The 18,178-nt window shown below is 42.6% G+C and overlaps 2 protein-coding genes across 6 annotated transcripts in view; one reads left to right on the plus strand and one right to left on the minus strand.

The window, feature by feature from the left end:
* Positions 1 to 467: 467 nt before the first annotated feature.
* LOC109645847 (very long chain fatty acid elongase 6-like) lies at positions 468 to 9,362 on the minus strand. Its single transcript, XM_069517495.1, has 4 exons — positions 8,918 to 9,362; positions 5,562 to 5,693; positions 5,260 to 5,411; positions 468 to 4,357 (listed from the first exon to the last, which is right to left on the minus strand). Exons 1-4 carry the CDS (start codon positions 9,010 to 9,012, stop codon positions 3,927 to 3,929), a joined length of 810 nt encoding a protein of 269 aa, XP_069373596.1. The 5' UTR covers positions 9,013 to 9,362; the 3' UTR covers positions 468 to 3,926.
* A 2,787-nt stretch (positions 9,363 to 12,149) lies between these two features.
* The window catches only part of LOC109644657 (PH and SEC7 domain-containing protein 1-like), a 46,704-nt gene continuing 40,675 nt past the window's right edge, over positions 12,150 to 18,178 (plus strand). The window contains exon 1 of one of the 5 annotated variants that reach the window (XM_069517259.1): positions 12,150 to 12,498. The gene's annotated coding sequence lies outside the window, so the exon portion shown is untranslated. Of the gene's footprint in view, positions 12,499 to 12,616; positions 12,855 to 17,017; positions 17,159 to 18,178 lie in introns of those variants that run through there. The other 4 variants (XM_069517260.1, XM_069517261.1, XM_069517262.1 and 1 more) reach the window with 4 other exon arrangements.

The raw sequence follows: 18,178 nt of genomic DNA on the forward strand, positions 1-18,178 counted from the left end.
ATTTTGACAGTGACTCACTATTACAGAACCTTTAAAAATGTTTTATTTTTGTAATTGATCATTTTTATATTTATATTTTATTTACACCTGTATCTTTCAGAATAAATCCGTCCAACGACACAGACTCCTGTGAAGTGCATTCAAACCTGCAGGAACATTGTAGAGATTAATAATACAAATACTCCAAATACTATTATTACAATATCTGCAGTTATAATCTGTTTAAATTATGTAGAATATTCAGTTTTTAGGAATCATGATTTATGTAGATTATAATTTGTATTATCTTTTAAATTTCTCTAAAAGACACATTTTATAGACTTTGAATACGATTCATTCAATCTTGTTTTTCCTCTTTTCTTATTTGAGACATTTTTACTTTAGTATTTGAGATTTCTTCGAACAGTTCTAAATAAAGTTTTTAAAGCTGACGGAGAGAGAGCGAGAGATCACAAACAACAGCTGGAGACATTTTAACACCAGGATTTATTTAAGGATTTATTATAACAACATTTCAACATCAGAAGCCCTTAAACTGCTTTTTCTCCTTTCAGGTGCAGTTGACAGCAGAATCCACAAGGGGGAGATGCTGCACAGACCGACATGGGACGGCTCACATTAAACCAAGGTAGAAATCGAAGCTTCGTTTGGCACAGAAATGACTCAGAGTAGCGTCAAGTTTATCGAGTGGTCGACTCCTACAGTGATTTTTATTCTGAGCTGATTTACAGTGAATGTCTTTAGGCTCCGAGACATTTAAACAACCTGCAGTGATTTTAACTACATCAACACAACACACACAAACACGACAAATGTGAACCGCAGCTCCTCCGACACCAGAAGCTGCCGTGGACGGAACAAACAGTCAAAGTGGTTAACTCATGTTTTCACAGGATGGAGAAGCTTCGTTCCAAATTAGCACGAAACACAAAAAAGAAACAAAAACAGGATGACATCATGTAAAACAAATTGAACACACCTCAGGAAACATCTCTGCATGTTCAGTGTTACAGTCTTTTAGTTTTTCTGCAATCATCACCCATCTCTTTTCATTAAAGAGGTGGAAATGGTTTGCCAGCAGATGTGTGGAATGTAGAAATGCACGAACACAACATCTGGATGGGAGAAAAACTGACGCACAGCTGGAGAAACTGCACATCCTGATAAAAAAACATCTACACGTCAGATCTGCAGGAGACATTTGACACTATAAGAAAATAAATACACTCGTTTACAACGGACACACTGCAGCGCGTCGTCCTTCTTAGCAGCTCGAATGATCCCAGCAGCCCCCGTGGGTTTCTCTGTTTGCTCACCGAGTCAGAATCAGCACCTCAGAGAACGGGAAGCACGTGAATGTGAATCTCTGCAAGAATAGTTCTCAGATTTGTACCAAGTTTCTTCATCCGCACCCCGAGAGTCTACAGTATAGACTCTAGAGTACATCAAGGAAGAGAAGAGAACATAGGATGGACGTTGCTGCTTTTCTCAAAATTTACACAAAATCCAGAAGTGCTGAGAACATGTGCACCTCACTAATACTTCCCCGACCCTCACCCTCTCAGAAGATGATTAATAATAACAATAATAATAGTTTAAATACTGTTACATTAAATTCTGTTTCATTTTTTCACCATTTTTAGTTTTGTTTTCTTGTGAAACAGCGAGAACCTTCACCTTTTCAGAGTCTCCAGAAAAATCCTTCATATGAAACAAGCTTTGCACGAACAACAGTCTGAGATCAGTGGTCACAAACAGACAAATACAACATGTCTGGAAGATCGGTGTTAAACCACGAGAGCACAGAGCAAAGTGAAGTAAATTTCCACCTGCTTCACTGACAGGATGTTACCTCAGGTGCATGTCTGTTCATCTAATGAATAAATGCCCAGAATACAAGAAAAAACTAATCCATACTCAGACAGATTCATCCCCAAGTTACATCAGCTCGCTCTGTGCAGACGCTGCGAACACGTTAACGTCATGGATTTTTACTGGTTGTTTTGTTTTGATCTACACTGCATTATTTCCCAGGAGGAATTAATTTACAACACATAACAATGACAGAATGTTCGACTCATGATCTGGCTTTTGTGGAAAAAACATGATAACAACAAGAAAGAAAATAAATATGGTGTCACTGAATGTTTCATTTAATTACTCAAAAAAGTTTACGTAGTGTTTGGTTACTTTTCAGTGATGGTTTTGCAGTTTTTCCTTCTAAAATATGTACTTTGAGTACAGTGGTTATTTTATTATCCTTCATTTCAAAGTCTTGTAGTCGGTATAAATACATCACTGATTAATGTCTGCGGTTTTAAGATGAAGTGAGATCATGATTCATTTTTAAGTAATCACAGACTTCTCTGAATTCTCCTTTGTTTCATCGACACATCTTTCGAAGAGGGCGGAGGTTTTTATCTGGAATCAAGCCACGGAGGTTGTGTTCAAATCTATTTATAGCTGTAACTGTGGGAGTGGTCATCAGGTGCGTTCACACACGGATTCAAACGTCTGATAAAAGAGGGTGTCTTTGTTCACAGAGACTCCGAGCTCCTGGTACCTATTCTGTATTTATGGCTGCTCAACCTATTCAAACTCCTCATTTACAAACTCATTGCTCAGTGTAGATTTCTCAAGTGAGGTCAAGAAGGCAGAACGTGCAAAAGTACGTAAACAGGATGTGACAGCAGAACACGTTACTTGTTTCAAACCTCAGTTCCTAGAAGTTATTTTCTCTGAGACGTCTCAGCCGAGGAATGTGCTCGTCGCTCGGACACACTGAGTTCAACTAGTCCTGCTTTTTGTTTCCACTCTTTATAACGTGTGTGTGTGTGTGTGTGTGTGTGTGTGTGTGTGTGTGTGTGTGTGTGTGTGTGTGTGTGTGTGTGTGTGTGTGTGTGTGTGTGTGTGTGTGTGTGTGTGTGTGCATGCATGTGCTAACCTCCCCTCTGACATTCAGTGCACAAAGTCTTCATTCCCTTTTCATAGTTACGATCCTGCAGGTTACAGTTGTGCTAAAGGCTAAAACACATGGTTTTAAAGGAGAAGTTCGACATTTCAGGCAAATAAACATATTTGTTCCTCTGTCTCAGCGTTGGACGAGAAGATTGACGTCAACCTAGCTTAATACAAAGACTGTTTTTAGAGGGACACTGTTGGCAAAGAGATAAATAGAACTCAACATCTCAGATACTCACAAATAAATAAGCTGCATCTTGGTTTTTATGCACAAATAATTATAAAAGGCGAATTGAAAAATGTCAGTTCTTGTACGTGACAGAATAAAATGATTATTTTTTCATGCACACATTAAGCTAAAGAGATGTGATATTCAAATTAGTCAGTTTGACTGTTTTTGCTTTGTGCAAAGCCAGGCTAGCAGTTTCCCCCTGCTTGCAGTCTTTATGCTCAGCTAACTACCTTCAGGCTGAGAAAGAGTGCGAACAAGTGTATTTTCCAAAATCTGGAACAAATCCTTTAACCTTTTACAATATTCTGTTCTAGTTTAGAGCTTTTCAACCTTTTCATTACAACATAAAAACTTTTGTTCATCACCTCAGACAAATACTTGGCCTTCATAGGATTAGATACTGGTTAAGAGTGTAAGTTGCCACTGAAGTGAGAACTAGTCAAACAAACATGGAGCTCCCTCGTGTTTCTATAATCACTGTGTAACACCAACTAATCATCGGATCATATTAAACTGTCAGAACCAGCCTCCTCTCTCCTGCTGTCAGTGGATGATGTGTCAGTGTTTTGAGGGACAGACGAATATTAAAAGTCAGTTGATGATGATGACGCAACAAGAGGAGGACGGAGCAGCCGGTTCACCAGCTGTGACTCACACATTCATGGCCCCGCACTGTCGGTCATTTCTGCTGATGGCACACTTTGACAGGACGGTCGAGCGCGGTGCAAAATCTCTACTCTGCCTTGGACCCTTTGCCGCTGGAGGAGCCTCTGAGGTAGGTGTTGTAGAAGAACAAGGCGAACAGGATCAAGTAGCTGAGGTACATGATGGAGCCCCACGTGATGTTGTCCAGGTTGGACGGACAGCGCACCTCATGCATCCAGTAGTAAACCAGGCCCAGCACCGTCAGCCCCATTACCATCTGCAGGATCTGGGTGGCCGTGATGAGCATGGCGAAGGGACGGGGAACCCGCACGCCGCCTGCCCGCGCCGCGTAGTAAGTGTACATGAAAGCGTGGACCACGTAGTTCATGGTCATGAACCAGCCGCCGCCGGCCACCTGGTCCTTGTAGGAGTACCAGGAGTAGAGCAGCACGGTGATGTGGTGGTACCAGTGCAGGAAGATGAGGCGCTGCTTCCGCAGGACGATGAACACAGTGTCGCCTGAGGGAGAAGGAGGAGGGGATGAAGTAACCACAGTACTCAAGTACACATTTCTTTGCCATAAGATAACGATATCTTAAAGCTTATCTCTCCTGCCTGTGAAAAGAGATACATTCTTTTCGAACCGTCACTGCTCACATTCTTCCACGTGAACTCTGCAGAGTTTCTGACAACTCGCATGGTGACGGTGGAACAGGTTGTGATCATGTAACTCTTCAGAAAATACTTGTGCCTGAGAGAAGTTACTTCATATAGGGGAATGCAGAATGTACTTTCTCTTCTAGTTTCTACACTGACCCACCCCCACCCCAACCCCCACCGGCATTTTTGGGTATCGGCCCAGATAATTCATATGGGTTGGGCTCTATTTCTTTCCCTTGAGCACAGAGCTTGCAACTCAACGAATGTCAGATTTAAAATCTTGTTTTCCTCTGACATGATAATTCTCAATACATTTACAACTTTGGCAAAAGTGTCCAAATGCTAAACATTTAATTTAAATGACTAATATAGTTTTAGTCAAGTATCCATGTCTCTGCGTCCTCTCCGATTTCAGCAGTTAATTAAATTAACCAGAATTAACCTACAGATCTCATAAGACTTTTAGAAGGAGATATTTTTCTGTCTGTGTGCCCGTCCAGTGGGAGGATGAAGACTCACTTCCTGCCTGCGGCCGAGGAAACATTGTCTCTATCAATCATGCACTAATAGAATTTTCCTGCCACCTCAGCATCTGCCTCCATTTCCAGGATCGATCGGTCCGCCCGACCAGCTCGAGAAGTTGTCCATTACCGAGCCGATCCGGAGACGCACTTCTTAAGATAATTGCAGATGAACCTACTGGAACGTTTAAATGCTCAGAGGAAACAAAGGTCACGAGTGAAATGGTTTGGAGGCCTTACCCAGCTCGGGGGCTTTGCTCAGGACGAAGGCATAGGCCCAGAATCTGGAGACGGGGGCGCTGTAGAAGCTGATGTCACACACCGACTGTCTGAAGCCGCTGGTCGTGAGGATGTGCATCATGTAGAGACCGGTCCTGAAAGCTCCTATGATGCTGCGGAGCAAACACATGAGTAAAGTATCCACATTAATAAAGATGGACGACACATCTCCACTTCCTTGGCCTCACTTTTGGGAGGTCTCTGGTGTCCTTGCACAAACCTCCTGCTTCCCTGTCAGGAGAGGAACCGAGAGAGCGACTCACCTGAACACGGCCAGGCTGAGCGACCACAGCACTAACGGGCGCCGCAGGTTCAGCTTTGGTCTTTCCCTCATGAAGTGCTGGCCGGCGAACACGAGCGCAGCGTACAGGCCGCAGAACATGAATGACTTGCTCCTGCGGAAAATAAAAAGGACTCATTAGCTAATCTGAGCAACACAGAATAGACTCGTCATCGTTTCGTAAAAATAAAATATGGACTAACAAGCAGTATCAAGAAATATCAAGCTGCAGGGAAGAGAAGCTCAGAGGAGACATGATGTAATGAATACATGAATATCGGTATCGATATTGGTGATATTCTGTATCTGATAAAAAATGTGATTGTCCCAGTTTTAAATCCTAAGTGAGTGAGATAACCTCCACATCACCAGCTCCACGTGAACTTTGACCCAGTGAGGAAGACGATGGACCCTGATCAGCTCGTCACACCAGGACCCACAAGGTGATTAAACACACGGAGTGAGATTACGTGAAAGAAATAACACAATTAGATGAACAGACCAGACGAAGCAGATGAAATGACAAATATGACACGATTTGACCGCCTGCGTCCTGGCTGCTGGGACCGTGACATAATGTCCTTTTCAAAGTAGAAGTTAAAACTGAATTTAAAAGCCTCCTTCAGCTCAGACTTATCCTCAGTTTTGATTATCAATCAAGATCAAGAGATTAGTTTTGACGCCTGCTATAAAGATCGACCCTTCTAAAAATGTAAATCCACCCAGTCTCACAATGTTAAAGACAGTGATAAAGACAACGAAAGAAACTTCTTTTGTCTAGGACTGTTTACCATCCGTCCCCCGAGTTTCATGGAAACCTGTTTGGTAGTTTTTGTGTGATTGTGCTCACAAACACACAACCAGACTGGTGACAAATAACTAACGACAGCCAGCAGCAGAAAATGTCAACAGAACAGTTGAGGTCACTGCTGAGGTGAAAACAATCACGTGTCACGAAGACGTAACCCTCTCTGATTTCTTTAAATCAGTCTTTACATGAATCAGTGAAAGATTGACACCATGTATATTACGCTGAGGAGAAGCTGCTGCTGCTGTTTGACCCACTTAACGCTGCACCGGTTCCTGATATTCATGTCCTGGCCCAACTCAAAGATGCAGAAAAACCTGTGTGAAGATAAATAACTCGCCAACAAATGCCTCCTCTGTCACATACTGTCAGATAATTCCAGTTTCATAGGAGAATCTTTAGCTGCAACTTAAATTAAAATATAGAAGATGGCTGAGAATGCAGAGAGTAACTTTGAGAAAACACAGAATCTGAGTCAAGGTATTAGGAAAAGATGAAGGAGGGCTGGTGCATCACTAAAGTGCGTGTGTGTGCGTGTGTGAGATACTGCCCGAGAACAGGAGCTGATATGAAAGAGGACGCCTCCCTCTCTGCAAACTGCAGCATGGTGGTGCAACATGATGCTTTAATTACACCCCTCAACCCTGTGTGTGTGTGTGTGTGTGTGTGTGTGTGTGTGTGTGTGTGTGTGTGTGTGTGTGTGTGTGTGTGTGTGTGTGTGTGTGTGTGTGTGTGTGTGTGTGTGTGTGTGTTCACCAGCGTGTGCAAAAACACAAATTCATGTTTTGATGATAAAGTTCCTGATTTGAATACAGATCAAATGTTTGTTCTTGATTCTCCAGCAGGCTGCGTTATATACGATATATTCTTCTAAATGGAGCAGAACAGTTTTGTTAAGTGTCGCATCAGTGAGTTTAATAACTAATTGATCGTTTAAGTATAAATCCTCCAAGCTTCTCTGCTACTATTCACTTGTTCGTGTTGAAGGTGCAGAGCTCTGGAGGGAATAGGAAACATTTGACGGCTCATGACTTTTCACTGAACCTGCTCCTGTGACACAAACTCAGCTGCTGCGGGAGGTTTCAGTGCACGGCCTCATCACCACGAGGCTGAAAAAATGTGGTCTTACTTGGTTTTCCTGGAGGAGTTGCTCAACGAGAGCTCACTCCCTCAGCACAAGACTTTCTATTGGACAAGGAGGAGACGTTCAGTAACTAAATACAGTCCTGAGCTTGTGTACTTCTGTTTTCAGTATCTGTTGCTTTATATTTCAGGTAAACACATTTTAGTCCACTTCCGTTAACTTGCCGGTTTGGAGTCATGACACAAGGGTGAAGGTTTAGAGAAGAGAATTCAATATCAGCTTCCAATAACAGAGGAAGTAAAAAATAAATACTGTGCACAACTGAACGTGAATTTTAAATGTATTATTTTGTTCAATCAACAAAAACAAGCAGAATTCTTCTCATTCAGGAGACTACAATCAGAAAATATTCAACATTCATTATTTCTGCTCAATAAGTGACTGAAGAGACTAATAACTCACCAATAATTCACCAATATATCTGCTGATTAGTTTTTTGATTAACTGATCAACTGTTCAATGGATCCTCATGTTATGTAAACTTGAACATGCATTATTCTGAAATGAGCTTTTCTACATAAATACTTTTACTAATATTTACTTAAAACAGGTTTTGCTGATTTCGTACTTTTATGTAAAAAATGTAAGTGCATTACATATATCTAAATATCTATATATAATGTATATATACTTAATATTACATTAAACACTTATTACCTTATTTTCGATTCAAATGAACAGGAATCCTCTATTTCGGCTTGAAAATTGAACAAATAATAACTCATCAAAATATCTGCAGAATGTTCGTCTACTTATGTACAAGCTTTAATATTAACTTATTAAATTTAATTGTATGTTCTAATAACATGCATTACTCTGAAATGGTATTTTCTTCGTAACTTATAATTTACTTTAAGCAGATTTAGATGCTTTTGTACTTTTACACAAGTAAAAAAAATAAGTTTAAATACAAATTACAATGTAATATATACTCATTTGCACTAATCTGGACCCATGAGTCTAAAATAAAGAATACTGACACTTACATTAACATAGGTTGGATTAATAATCATGAATTGAATGTCTGCAGTTGAGATGTTGTGTTAATAAACAGATGAAGTCACATCCTCCTGAAGGAGGTTTGAGTTCAATCAGTAAAACTGGATCCTTCATCTGTTTTTCATCTCTGTGGGTTAAATGAGCTGTGACATGAATGTGAAACAGAATAAATAGAATAAAACCACAGACGGTCCGCAGCTCAGGACACAAAGTACAGACTCCAGCCCACCACCCTGCACTGTCTGCCGGCCTGGGGGAGCAGGAGGAGCCGGGGGAGAACCAGGAGGAGAACCAGGAGGGGAACCAGGAGGGGAACCAGGAGGGGAACCAGGAGGGGAACCAGGAGGGGAACCAGGAGGGGAGCCAGGGGACGTGTTTGATTTCTCACCAGTTTTCCTGCATCCACTCCAGAGCTCGACGTTCATCGAAGCCTCGCTCGAAGCCGAACTCCACCAGATTGAGCTCCGTGTCGTTCATGGTCATTTGTCCCGCGAGAGGAGCCCGGGCTCTGGCTCTGGGTGTTTCTCTGTGACGGGGGAGAACCGGAGGGAGACCGGGGAGAGGAGGTGCACAGGGCGGCTGCTGCTGCTGCTTTGTCCACCCGAGGACAACCGGAGGAGACCGGGGAGAGGAGGATGAAGATGAGGAGCCACCAGATGTTCTTCCTCACTGACGCTCTGTCGTCAGGGACATGTGGTTACTATGATACTCACAGCTTCCGGTCCGGACTTTCAAAATAAGACCAGCCACAGCTGGCAGTTAGCGTAGCTCTCTTTTTACATTGGTATGAGCTTATTCATATTTATACAAAGAGTATTTAACAAAGTATTTTAAATTAAAGTATTTACTCAAGGAAAAGATTTATTGGAGTAGAAAGCTGAAACTTTATTTTCTGATAATAATAAAAGAACAATAATAATGATGATACAATAATATAATTATAAATGAAATATATAATATCTGATGTTCTTCATCTAACTACAGTTTAGTTTTTTTTATTCTTCACCTCACTGTAAAACACTGCTGGGTATTTTTTAAGTCATGTAAACTATGACTCTGTTAACTTTTCCACCGTCATTACGTAGGATAGAAAACTAAAAAACTCAATTAACACATCACTTGGTGAAAAAAAAAAAAAAATCTGAATTTGTTGTGCCAACTTTTATTGTGAAGGAGAAAGCTTTGATTTCCTGTCACTGTGGGGTGTGACGTCATCGCAGCACATTCCGGGTTGATGACAGAGGTGGAGGGGGCGGGGCTTGTGTGTGACGTCAAACAGTCAGGTGGAATCATCAACAGTGAAAATTAGTTAAAGTAACTAATTACTAGTTACTCAAGTATTTTGTACTTTGTTACGTTTATATCAAATGATAATATTTATTACATGGTATTCAAATAACTTTTCACTCCACTGCAGTTACTTTGAGTTACTTTGATTTTTACTGATAAAGTAAAGTATGACATTAGTGCGTTAGTTAAAATGATCCGCTGCAACTTTAACATCAATCATTTCATAAACAGTTTTGTACAAAGTTTTTCGGCAGTAAAGGTAAAATGATGAAGATGCTTTCAAACGTATTTTTAACTTCACTCAAACCTGAGTTAAATAAGTGTGAGCACACTTTGCCTTCAGCAGCACCACACTGTTGTCACTGTTTTTGATTTAATACAGATTCAATACATAGAATAAAGATTCATAGACAAATGCAACAGGGAAGATTTACACTATTCTACACTTTATTAGTTCACTTTCTGTGAGTCATGTTGTATAACGCTCAATTTAGATTAAACTATTTAGATAAATGATAATAAACAGATTCTTTATGAGGGTTGACACCTTGTCACAACATTTTCCAGTCTGAGTTCAATATGTTGAACAAATACACTCATTCATTCTAACTCATTTCTTATGAAGCGTTGACTTCATTGCTCGTGCAGTGAAATGGAGAAAAGGTCTTTGCTGAAGCCTTTAACCTTCACTTGTAACGATAATCTCCGGCTCCTGTCTCCTCACACCGGCTCACTAAAGCCTCTTTATCTTTACTGCACGTCTTTTATTGCTCGTTCCAACTGAATTTGCTCATTGCGGTCCTGTTGGAATCTGTGCTAAAGGGCAGTGAGTCAGTCACAGAGAGGTGTGCACTTACATAAGACTCCACTGAGCTGTGCAGCTGCACTGGACATGATCAGAGTTGATTAACCAGCAGAGCAAAGATTGCCAGGTTCATTATGTTCCCACTGATATCTGCATCTTTGTTAAGAATATGAGAATGTGCCCAACTAAAGCACAATATTATCCTGTGTGATAACGGTCTGAAGACATTATCCTGCTTTATCACCCTGAACCCTCTGGCCCTGTTGCAAAACCTGGATTTAAGACCTTTATTATTTCAGCTAATATCCTCACAGATGTGATAATTGAATCAAAACGAGATGTGACATCTCTTGGGCCAAGATACAGCAAGAACACTTTGAACATGACGGGTACGAAACACATGTATGAGACGTTTGGTGACGTGGTTGAATAATAATCATGAACCAGATATGATGAGAACAATTTATGACGAAGATAAAACTAGAACTGCACCGAGAGAAGACTATCATTGGTTCACAAAACTATAAAAATAACTATAACTTGACATTTAAAGGAGGGATGGAGGTCAACGAAATAATAACAATGATAACACACTGAAAATTATGTTGAGCATAGTTCAGTGACGGCTTTTTGTCTCGTGGGCACATGTAACTATTTATATCAATGCAGAGATTCTTAATGCCCAGTTCGAATCCCCTTCTGTTTGCATGTTCTCTCCATGTTTGCATGAGCAGAGGTGCATCGTTTCCAAACACAGACATTTAATTCTGACTAAATGCTGCAGCCTGACCACTGAAGAACACAATGCTCCTCTGTGCCAGCAGGTGGCAGCACACAGCAGCACATTTCTGCTCTGCAGTGCAAAACTCACTTCATCATCAAACCACGTTAAAAACTCTTCTGCAAACTATTTCAGGGTTTTGATGCAGAGTTTTGTCACTGAGCTCAAAGTTTATCATTGTGCAGTTTATTGTATCTCATGTGATGTTGAACTTTGTTGTTTGTGGAAGTGAATTTTCCCCCAATCACTTGAGTTTCCAACACAAAATGTAAATTATAGTGTCCAACAACATAAGTATTTTTCTTTTCTTGCAGTATTTGTTGTGTTTCTTGTCTCTATTATGTTTTAATTTGAAATACCACTCTGATCCACCTGCATTAAAGCAACACTATGTTACTTAGCAACAGCGCCCCCTGTAGCTAAAGCGTGATTGGTTGGTAATAACATCTCAGTGTTTTGAACTGATCTCAGTTCAGCTTCTCTCTTCATCTGTCTGGAGCTGATGCTGACTCTCAGTCACTTCTTCTCACAGGAGATCGAACCCGCTCAGCAGAGTCACAGACACAAAGTACAGACTCAGGGAGTGAGGGAGGAAACTCTGTTCACTCTCACACATCAGACTCACTTTGATCGAGCTGAGGATTCAATGTCAACATTTTGCACAAGTTGCTTTAACTTCTCACCTGCAAACAACACATGATGCGCAAGAGGGAGGCTGCAACTGCGCATGCGCAACCTGGTGAGAAGGAGGAGAGGGAGAGAGAGAGAGAGAGAGAGAGAGGGAGAGAGAGGAAGACTGACAGTAGAAGAGTTGAGGCAACAAAACGTGGATTTAACACGCAGCAGCATCACGAGTCCAGCTGACGTGAAACAGAGCGTCCCCCAACACACACACACACACAGACACACTCACAGACACACACACACACTGGAGGAGCAGTGAAATGTGCACCGCAGTGTCAGTGTGTGTGTTTCCTGCAGCAGACTGAGATGCACCATCATCACCATCCTCTGTGGCATCGGGAGGACACACACACACACACACACACACACGCTCACACGCACTCTGCTGCAGACACCCTCTCGGCTCCTGGTGAGTACTGCCTCCGTCAACATGCTGCGTTTTTTCCGCCTCACTGCACCCGCCGCTGCCGCACATCCACACGGTGCGTGCACGACAACTTGATCGTGCACGCACCGTGTTCGTGCGCTGCATCGCGATGACACCGGACCTGTGGGACGCACCGGAAGGTCACTGCAGACGCGTGTGTGCGTCTCATCCACGCACAACTTTTGTCCTTGGCAGCAAAAGTTGTATGTGTGTGTGTGTGTGTGTGTGTGTTGTGTGTGAGGGTTTTAGATGACGTCACCTGTACCTGCACACAGGTGATGCAGAGCCACTGTTGAGTCATGAGCTTCAGGATGAGCTGCAACAAACAGGATTTAACGGTGAGAGCTCAGGATTGTGAGATGTTGCTGCTGCTGCAGTTGATTTATTCTCATTATTTGATTTGGTTCATTTCTCCATCGCAGCCAAGTGAAAACAGAAACTTTCCTGCTGCAGTCATCAGATCGTGAGTCGATTATTGATTATTGATCAATAAAACTGTTTCTTCAAGTCACAATGTTCTGGATCTAGTTTCTCAAAGGTTCTCTTCAGGTTATTTTCCTCCTCTGTATCTTCTGCTTCTTTTTTTATGTCGTTCAGATTTGTATTATTTTTACAACAGTGCAGATACAAATCATTAACACGGCAGAGGACGAGCGGCCATTAACATAAATCAACACGTGACCCTCGATCTGCTCAAATCTCATCTTTGGGTTCTTGACTTAATGGGATCGTTGAATCATTTCTCTCTTTTCAAGTTGAACATTCTGATTCAAGCCTCGATTCAATCGACTCCTGACTCTGTTTCCTCTCAGACGACAGTCGCGTGCTGACAGGTTCAGGTTTTGGTCGTGCATATGCTGATACTCGCTCCTGATGATGAATTGCACTGCAGAAAACTCTCGTCCTCTCTGCGGCTCAGACAGGACATCGCTGCATGACTGATTGGAGACCCTGTCAAATGTCCCCCTGGATCAGCTCGGGGGGGCAAATCCATTCCTCGCCACCGCCGCCGTCAAGGGCAGCTGGAAGCATTTAATCTTCATTTGTTGCACAGTTTATAAATCCAACCCCCCCCACCATCACACCTCCTCTGTGGGGCTCAGACTCCACTGTGTTTCAGTGAATGGACGAGTGGGGGGGGGTAGAAGAGAAGTGACAGCACACGTCTCTGTGGAATCAGCTGCTCCACGAGAACTTCATATCAACGTCTGTGTTGCTGAATATCTCCAGTTAATACACGTTGGTTTGTTGAAGGTCTGAGAGAGCGTGGGATGTTCTAGAAAAGTTCCTGACGTCTTTACATTGATTAGGTGAAGGTGTGTTGGGGGTGAGAAGAGTCGCTTGTAGAGATGAAGAGGAGAATCTGCTGCCGGCCTCCTCTTCACACACGTTTTCAGCTCATTGATTATTTGTCCGAACCACAACTTTCCTGTTGTAAATGAACAGAACGTCAGTTGTGTAAAAAGAAAAGAAGCAACCGGGACAGATGTAGAAATGGGACTGAACAGCAGAGTGTGTGTCTGTTATTGAAAGGCTGTACACACACACACACACACACACACACTGATCATTAATGCTTGTGTCTCCATCAGTTCTAAGATTGAGACCCTCGATCTATTCTCACGTTGTCGATGCTGCAAAGAAAACGTCTTGAAGTGTTTTTTTTCTTCCTCCTTCCCACGTCTGTTTTTTATTTCTTCCTACATTCTCCCACTCTTCCCTCCCTCTCACCATCCTCACCGCCTCGGTCTTTTCTCCCGTGGTCTTCTCAGATTCCGCCAGTTTTCACTGTTGCTGCAGATCTTCACATGAGGTATTCTCTGCTGGTATCCAGCACTGATATAAAGCCATGAGCAGGTTTCGGGGGTGCGGCGGTGGGAGTATTTAGGAGGTGAGAGTGCTGGCAATGAAAGGGGCCTTTAAGCATGTGGATGGTGCGGCTCGTGTGATCATTAGCATTTTACAATCCTGCTGTGTTCCCCTGTGATGAGTCTGCTGCGAGGCCTCCTCCTGTTGGCTGTGGTGCAGATGGAGTGCTTTGCAGTGGCCTGGATCCTGAGTGATTAACAAAACACAAATCTGTTGTAGAGGCGTTTTCTCCTCGTTACACAAGCTGAAATTCCCTCTTGTTCTGTCAGGCTGCTCCCCCGGCTCAGATGTAATGTGAGTATATGGAGGTGCAGGCGTCACACTTGGCCGCTTGGTAACGTTTCAGTGCCAGTAACTGATCTTCCACGATGTTTGATCGCCCCCCCATTGCTCTGCCGGTGTCCCACAATAAGTCGTATGACTGTTCAGATATGTGACTCACTGGATTCAGGCGGAAACATGGTGGAGCTGTTTCTGTTTCACGTGACGGGAGCGAGCAAACATAGGTCACTGTTTTCAGAGACTGGACGAGATAACAGCTCCGTAAGAGTGACACGGAATTGTCTCCATCGCCCCCTGGTGGCTGGCTGCACTGTAGGTCATAAACCCAGCCTCCTCCATGTTAGCAGATGAGACATTGACCAAACTAAGCAAGTCAAAGTTCACAGTAAATTTCTCAAAGATGGTTTTTATCATTTGAGGTGTAGTTCGTATCAAACTGGGAAATGTTTCTAATTCGTTGAAACGGGAGCAGAGCCAACCCTCCTCTCAAGGAGTTTATTTTTAAAACCCGTCGATCAATGAATGCCACTGTTTGTCTCAAGTTCACCTGGGAAGATCGTCACTGGCGGACGGAGGCTATGGACATAATCTTTTAATTTGATTGTCCTTAACGTTGTTTGTCTGAAATAGCAGATGAGAGAGTTGGTGTTTTCACTGAGGCTCTCTCAGAGGCTCGTCCTGACGCTGCTGTGACACTGGAGCTGCACGCTCGGTGCAGTGAGCGGTGATGCTGCTGATCGCTGCCTGTCACTTTCACCTGTTTCACCTCAAGCGCCCGACACGTGAGCGAGCAGCTGCCAAACCCCCGACTTCAGGGCTTTGTCGAGGCTGACGGTGACTCTGAGGAAAGAGAATTCAGCAGAAGGACGTCAGACGTCTCCGAGCTCTTCGAGGTATTAATATGAGTAAATATCAGCTGCTGCCGGTTTATTCTTCGTGGAGGAGCAGATTTACTGTTTGATTAGATAAACGAACTTCCTGCTTCCTGGGCTGTGTGGAGGTCAGAGGTAAAACTAGATTAAACTAAATCTGTTTATGTCTGAGTCCGTTTGACCTTTGACCTCTGATGATGTCTGTCTGAGTGTCCGCTCTGTCTCCGTCTCTTTGACCTAAACTCTGAACTGCTTTTAACAAAAATGGTTTTAGTGTTAATGTATAAAATGTAATATTCATCCATTCACTAGCATGCTGCTATAATCGAGACTTAAAGGTTGTAGACATGACTCATCACCACTAGATGTCGCTAAAAGAGAAAATCAATTCAGCTGAATCTGACGCATCTCATCCAGCTCCTGTCTGAGACCGTGTGAGACTCTCTCTTTGGTTAATGTGTGATTTTAAAATCTATTGCAGCACACACGTGTGCAGGTAGCATCGTTAGCACCGCGCCATGCTGTGTGTATACGAATATCTGGTTTATCTGACAGGTCTGTTTACACGCGTGAAGGTTAGCGTGTTCACCTGCAGGTGTCATGTTGACGCCACTGGAGTTTAATATATTTGAACCCGTGTAGCTGTGTGTGTGTGTGTGTGTGTGTGTGTGTGTGTGTGTGTGTGTGTGTGTTCAGTCAACATGTGTCTTTTTAATATTTCAGCAGCTTTCACCTCTGAATTTATTTCCTTTTTTTTGATAAATCGCTGCTGGATAAATTATTCAAACTATCATGGAGCAACACAAACACCGACTGCATGAACCAAAGCTGGATGTTCCACTCGATGGACAAGAGCGTGGTGACACACAGACAGGACTCTGACGCTGGAAGATAAGACTCAGACTTTTCATCTTCTGTTCATTTAAACATTCATTCTGTGTCAAAGGAAACATGATTTTTTTTTTTAAAGTTAGAGACACAAACACTTATATCAGGTGAATTATCAAAATCCCTGAAGCCTCATTTATCTGTGACTATATAACGTGTTCTACTTGTGATGTGGAGCAATAATAATCCATATTTTCAATGTTTGTTTCCAATCAGCCAGACTCATTTATTTCTGTGAGTTCACACCTTGTGAGGAGGGTTTTCACACTTGCTGGAGACGGCGGCGTCCTGCGGATCGGACCACATGTCCAGTTTTCATCCTGTCACATCTGCCACGGTTATTCTGAAGTGTGTCCCAGAGGGAGAGGTCGAGCTGCCATCTTTAAACACTTCACCCCTCACTGTCTTACATGCTCCCTCCTCACTGCACCTCCCATAGCCGAGCTAAGTACTCCACACTGACTCAGCATGTATGTGAGAGGCAGAGGAGGGGGGAGGCAGGGAGGCAGGGCTGGGTGATGGGAGCTTGCTTATTGGCTGAGCGTCAGCATCGGAGAGGGAGGGAGGGAGAGAGGGAGAGAGAGAGAGAGACAGAGAGAGAGAGAGAGAGCCGGCCCGGTCGGACAGGTCTGTGCTGGAGAGAGGGAGGAAAGGAAGGAGGTGAAGATGAGAGGGACGGAAGAAAAAAGGATGAGATGATAAGACACGTGGGAGGTGTGACTCCTGGTTAGGTGAGTGTGAGACTGTGTGTGTGTGTGTGTGTGTGTGTGTGTGTGTGTGTGTGTGTGTGTGAGAGAGAGAGCATGTGTGAGGGTGTGTGAAATGAGCGACTGCATATTTTTGTATAATCAGTGTGTGTGGGCACGACAGGCAGTGCCACCCTGTTACTGTCCCTTAAATGTCATTTCAGCTTTAACTGCTCAGACTCTTTGTTGTTGAGTTTCAGCAAAAGTATAAAGTCGTATTATGATTTATTTGTAAAATCCAGTAAATGTTACAGCAGTTTTTGAAGCATGAATATTGTGATAGTGTTTTAAGTATAAAATCCATCAACCCAAACATTTATCTGCAGATTAATCGATTATAAAACTTACATCAAACCCTTTATCATTATTTAAAAATATCTACGGTCTAAATTAGAAGCATTAAGCGTTAAGAATTTTATTCATCAGACTTTAGCACAGTGTGCGTCATCACTGTGGACCTCTCGATCATTTCATGTTTCATTATGAATTAATTGAAATGTTTTTGTTGAACACCCTCTTCAATGCTGAGACTGAAACGAGCAGCCAAGTGTTGGAGTTTCTAATCTAGTGTCAATTTTAATCCAATGTTCAGAAAATACACAAAACTAAACTTGAAAAAGTGGCGTCGGTGGAGGAGGTTCCGTCTGTTTCCTTTTATAAATCGAGCCTTGAGAATAAGTTGTCATCGAGGAAGTGCACATTAGTTTAAATTAACAAATCCATGAAAAGGTGATTCGATCCTAATGTGATGTGTGTAGTGTTTGATTGTTATTCATGTGAAATGAATGGATTTAAGATCAGTGCGTCTTCAAAGACCTTCGACCTCCAGGTGTCTGTGAACGTTCCAGTGCAGGAACAGTGAAGGTTAAAGAGTTCGTCCATCATGTGCATTTTTCATGGAGTGTGCTCGAACTCCTCCCTCTTGTAGAAGTGAGTCCTCAGAGGAAGCTTTTATCGTCATGTGATATATTTAGATTTGAGATTGAAGTGACGGTACACGTGGTA

The sequence above is a fragment of the Paralichthys olivaceus genome, chromosome 21, assembly GCF_024713975.1.
Source record: "Paralichthys olivaceus isolate ysfri-2021 chromosome 21, ASM2471397v2, whole genome shotgun sequence".
Lineage (NCBI taxonomy): Eukaryota > Metazoa > Chordata > Actinopteri > Pleuronectiformes > Paralichthyidae > Paralichthys > Paralichthys olivaceus.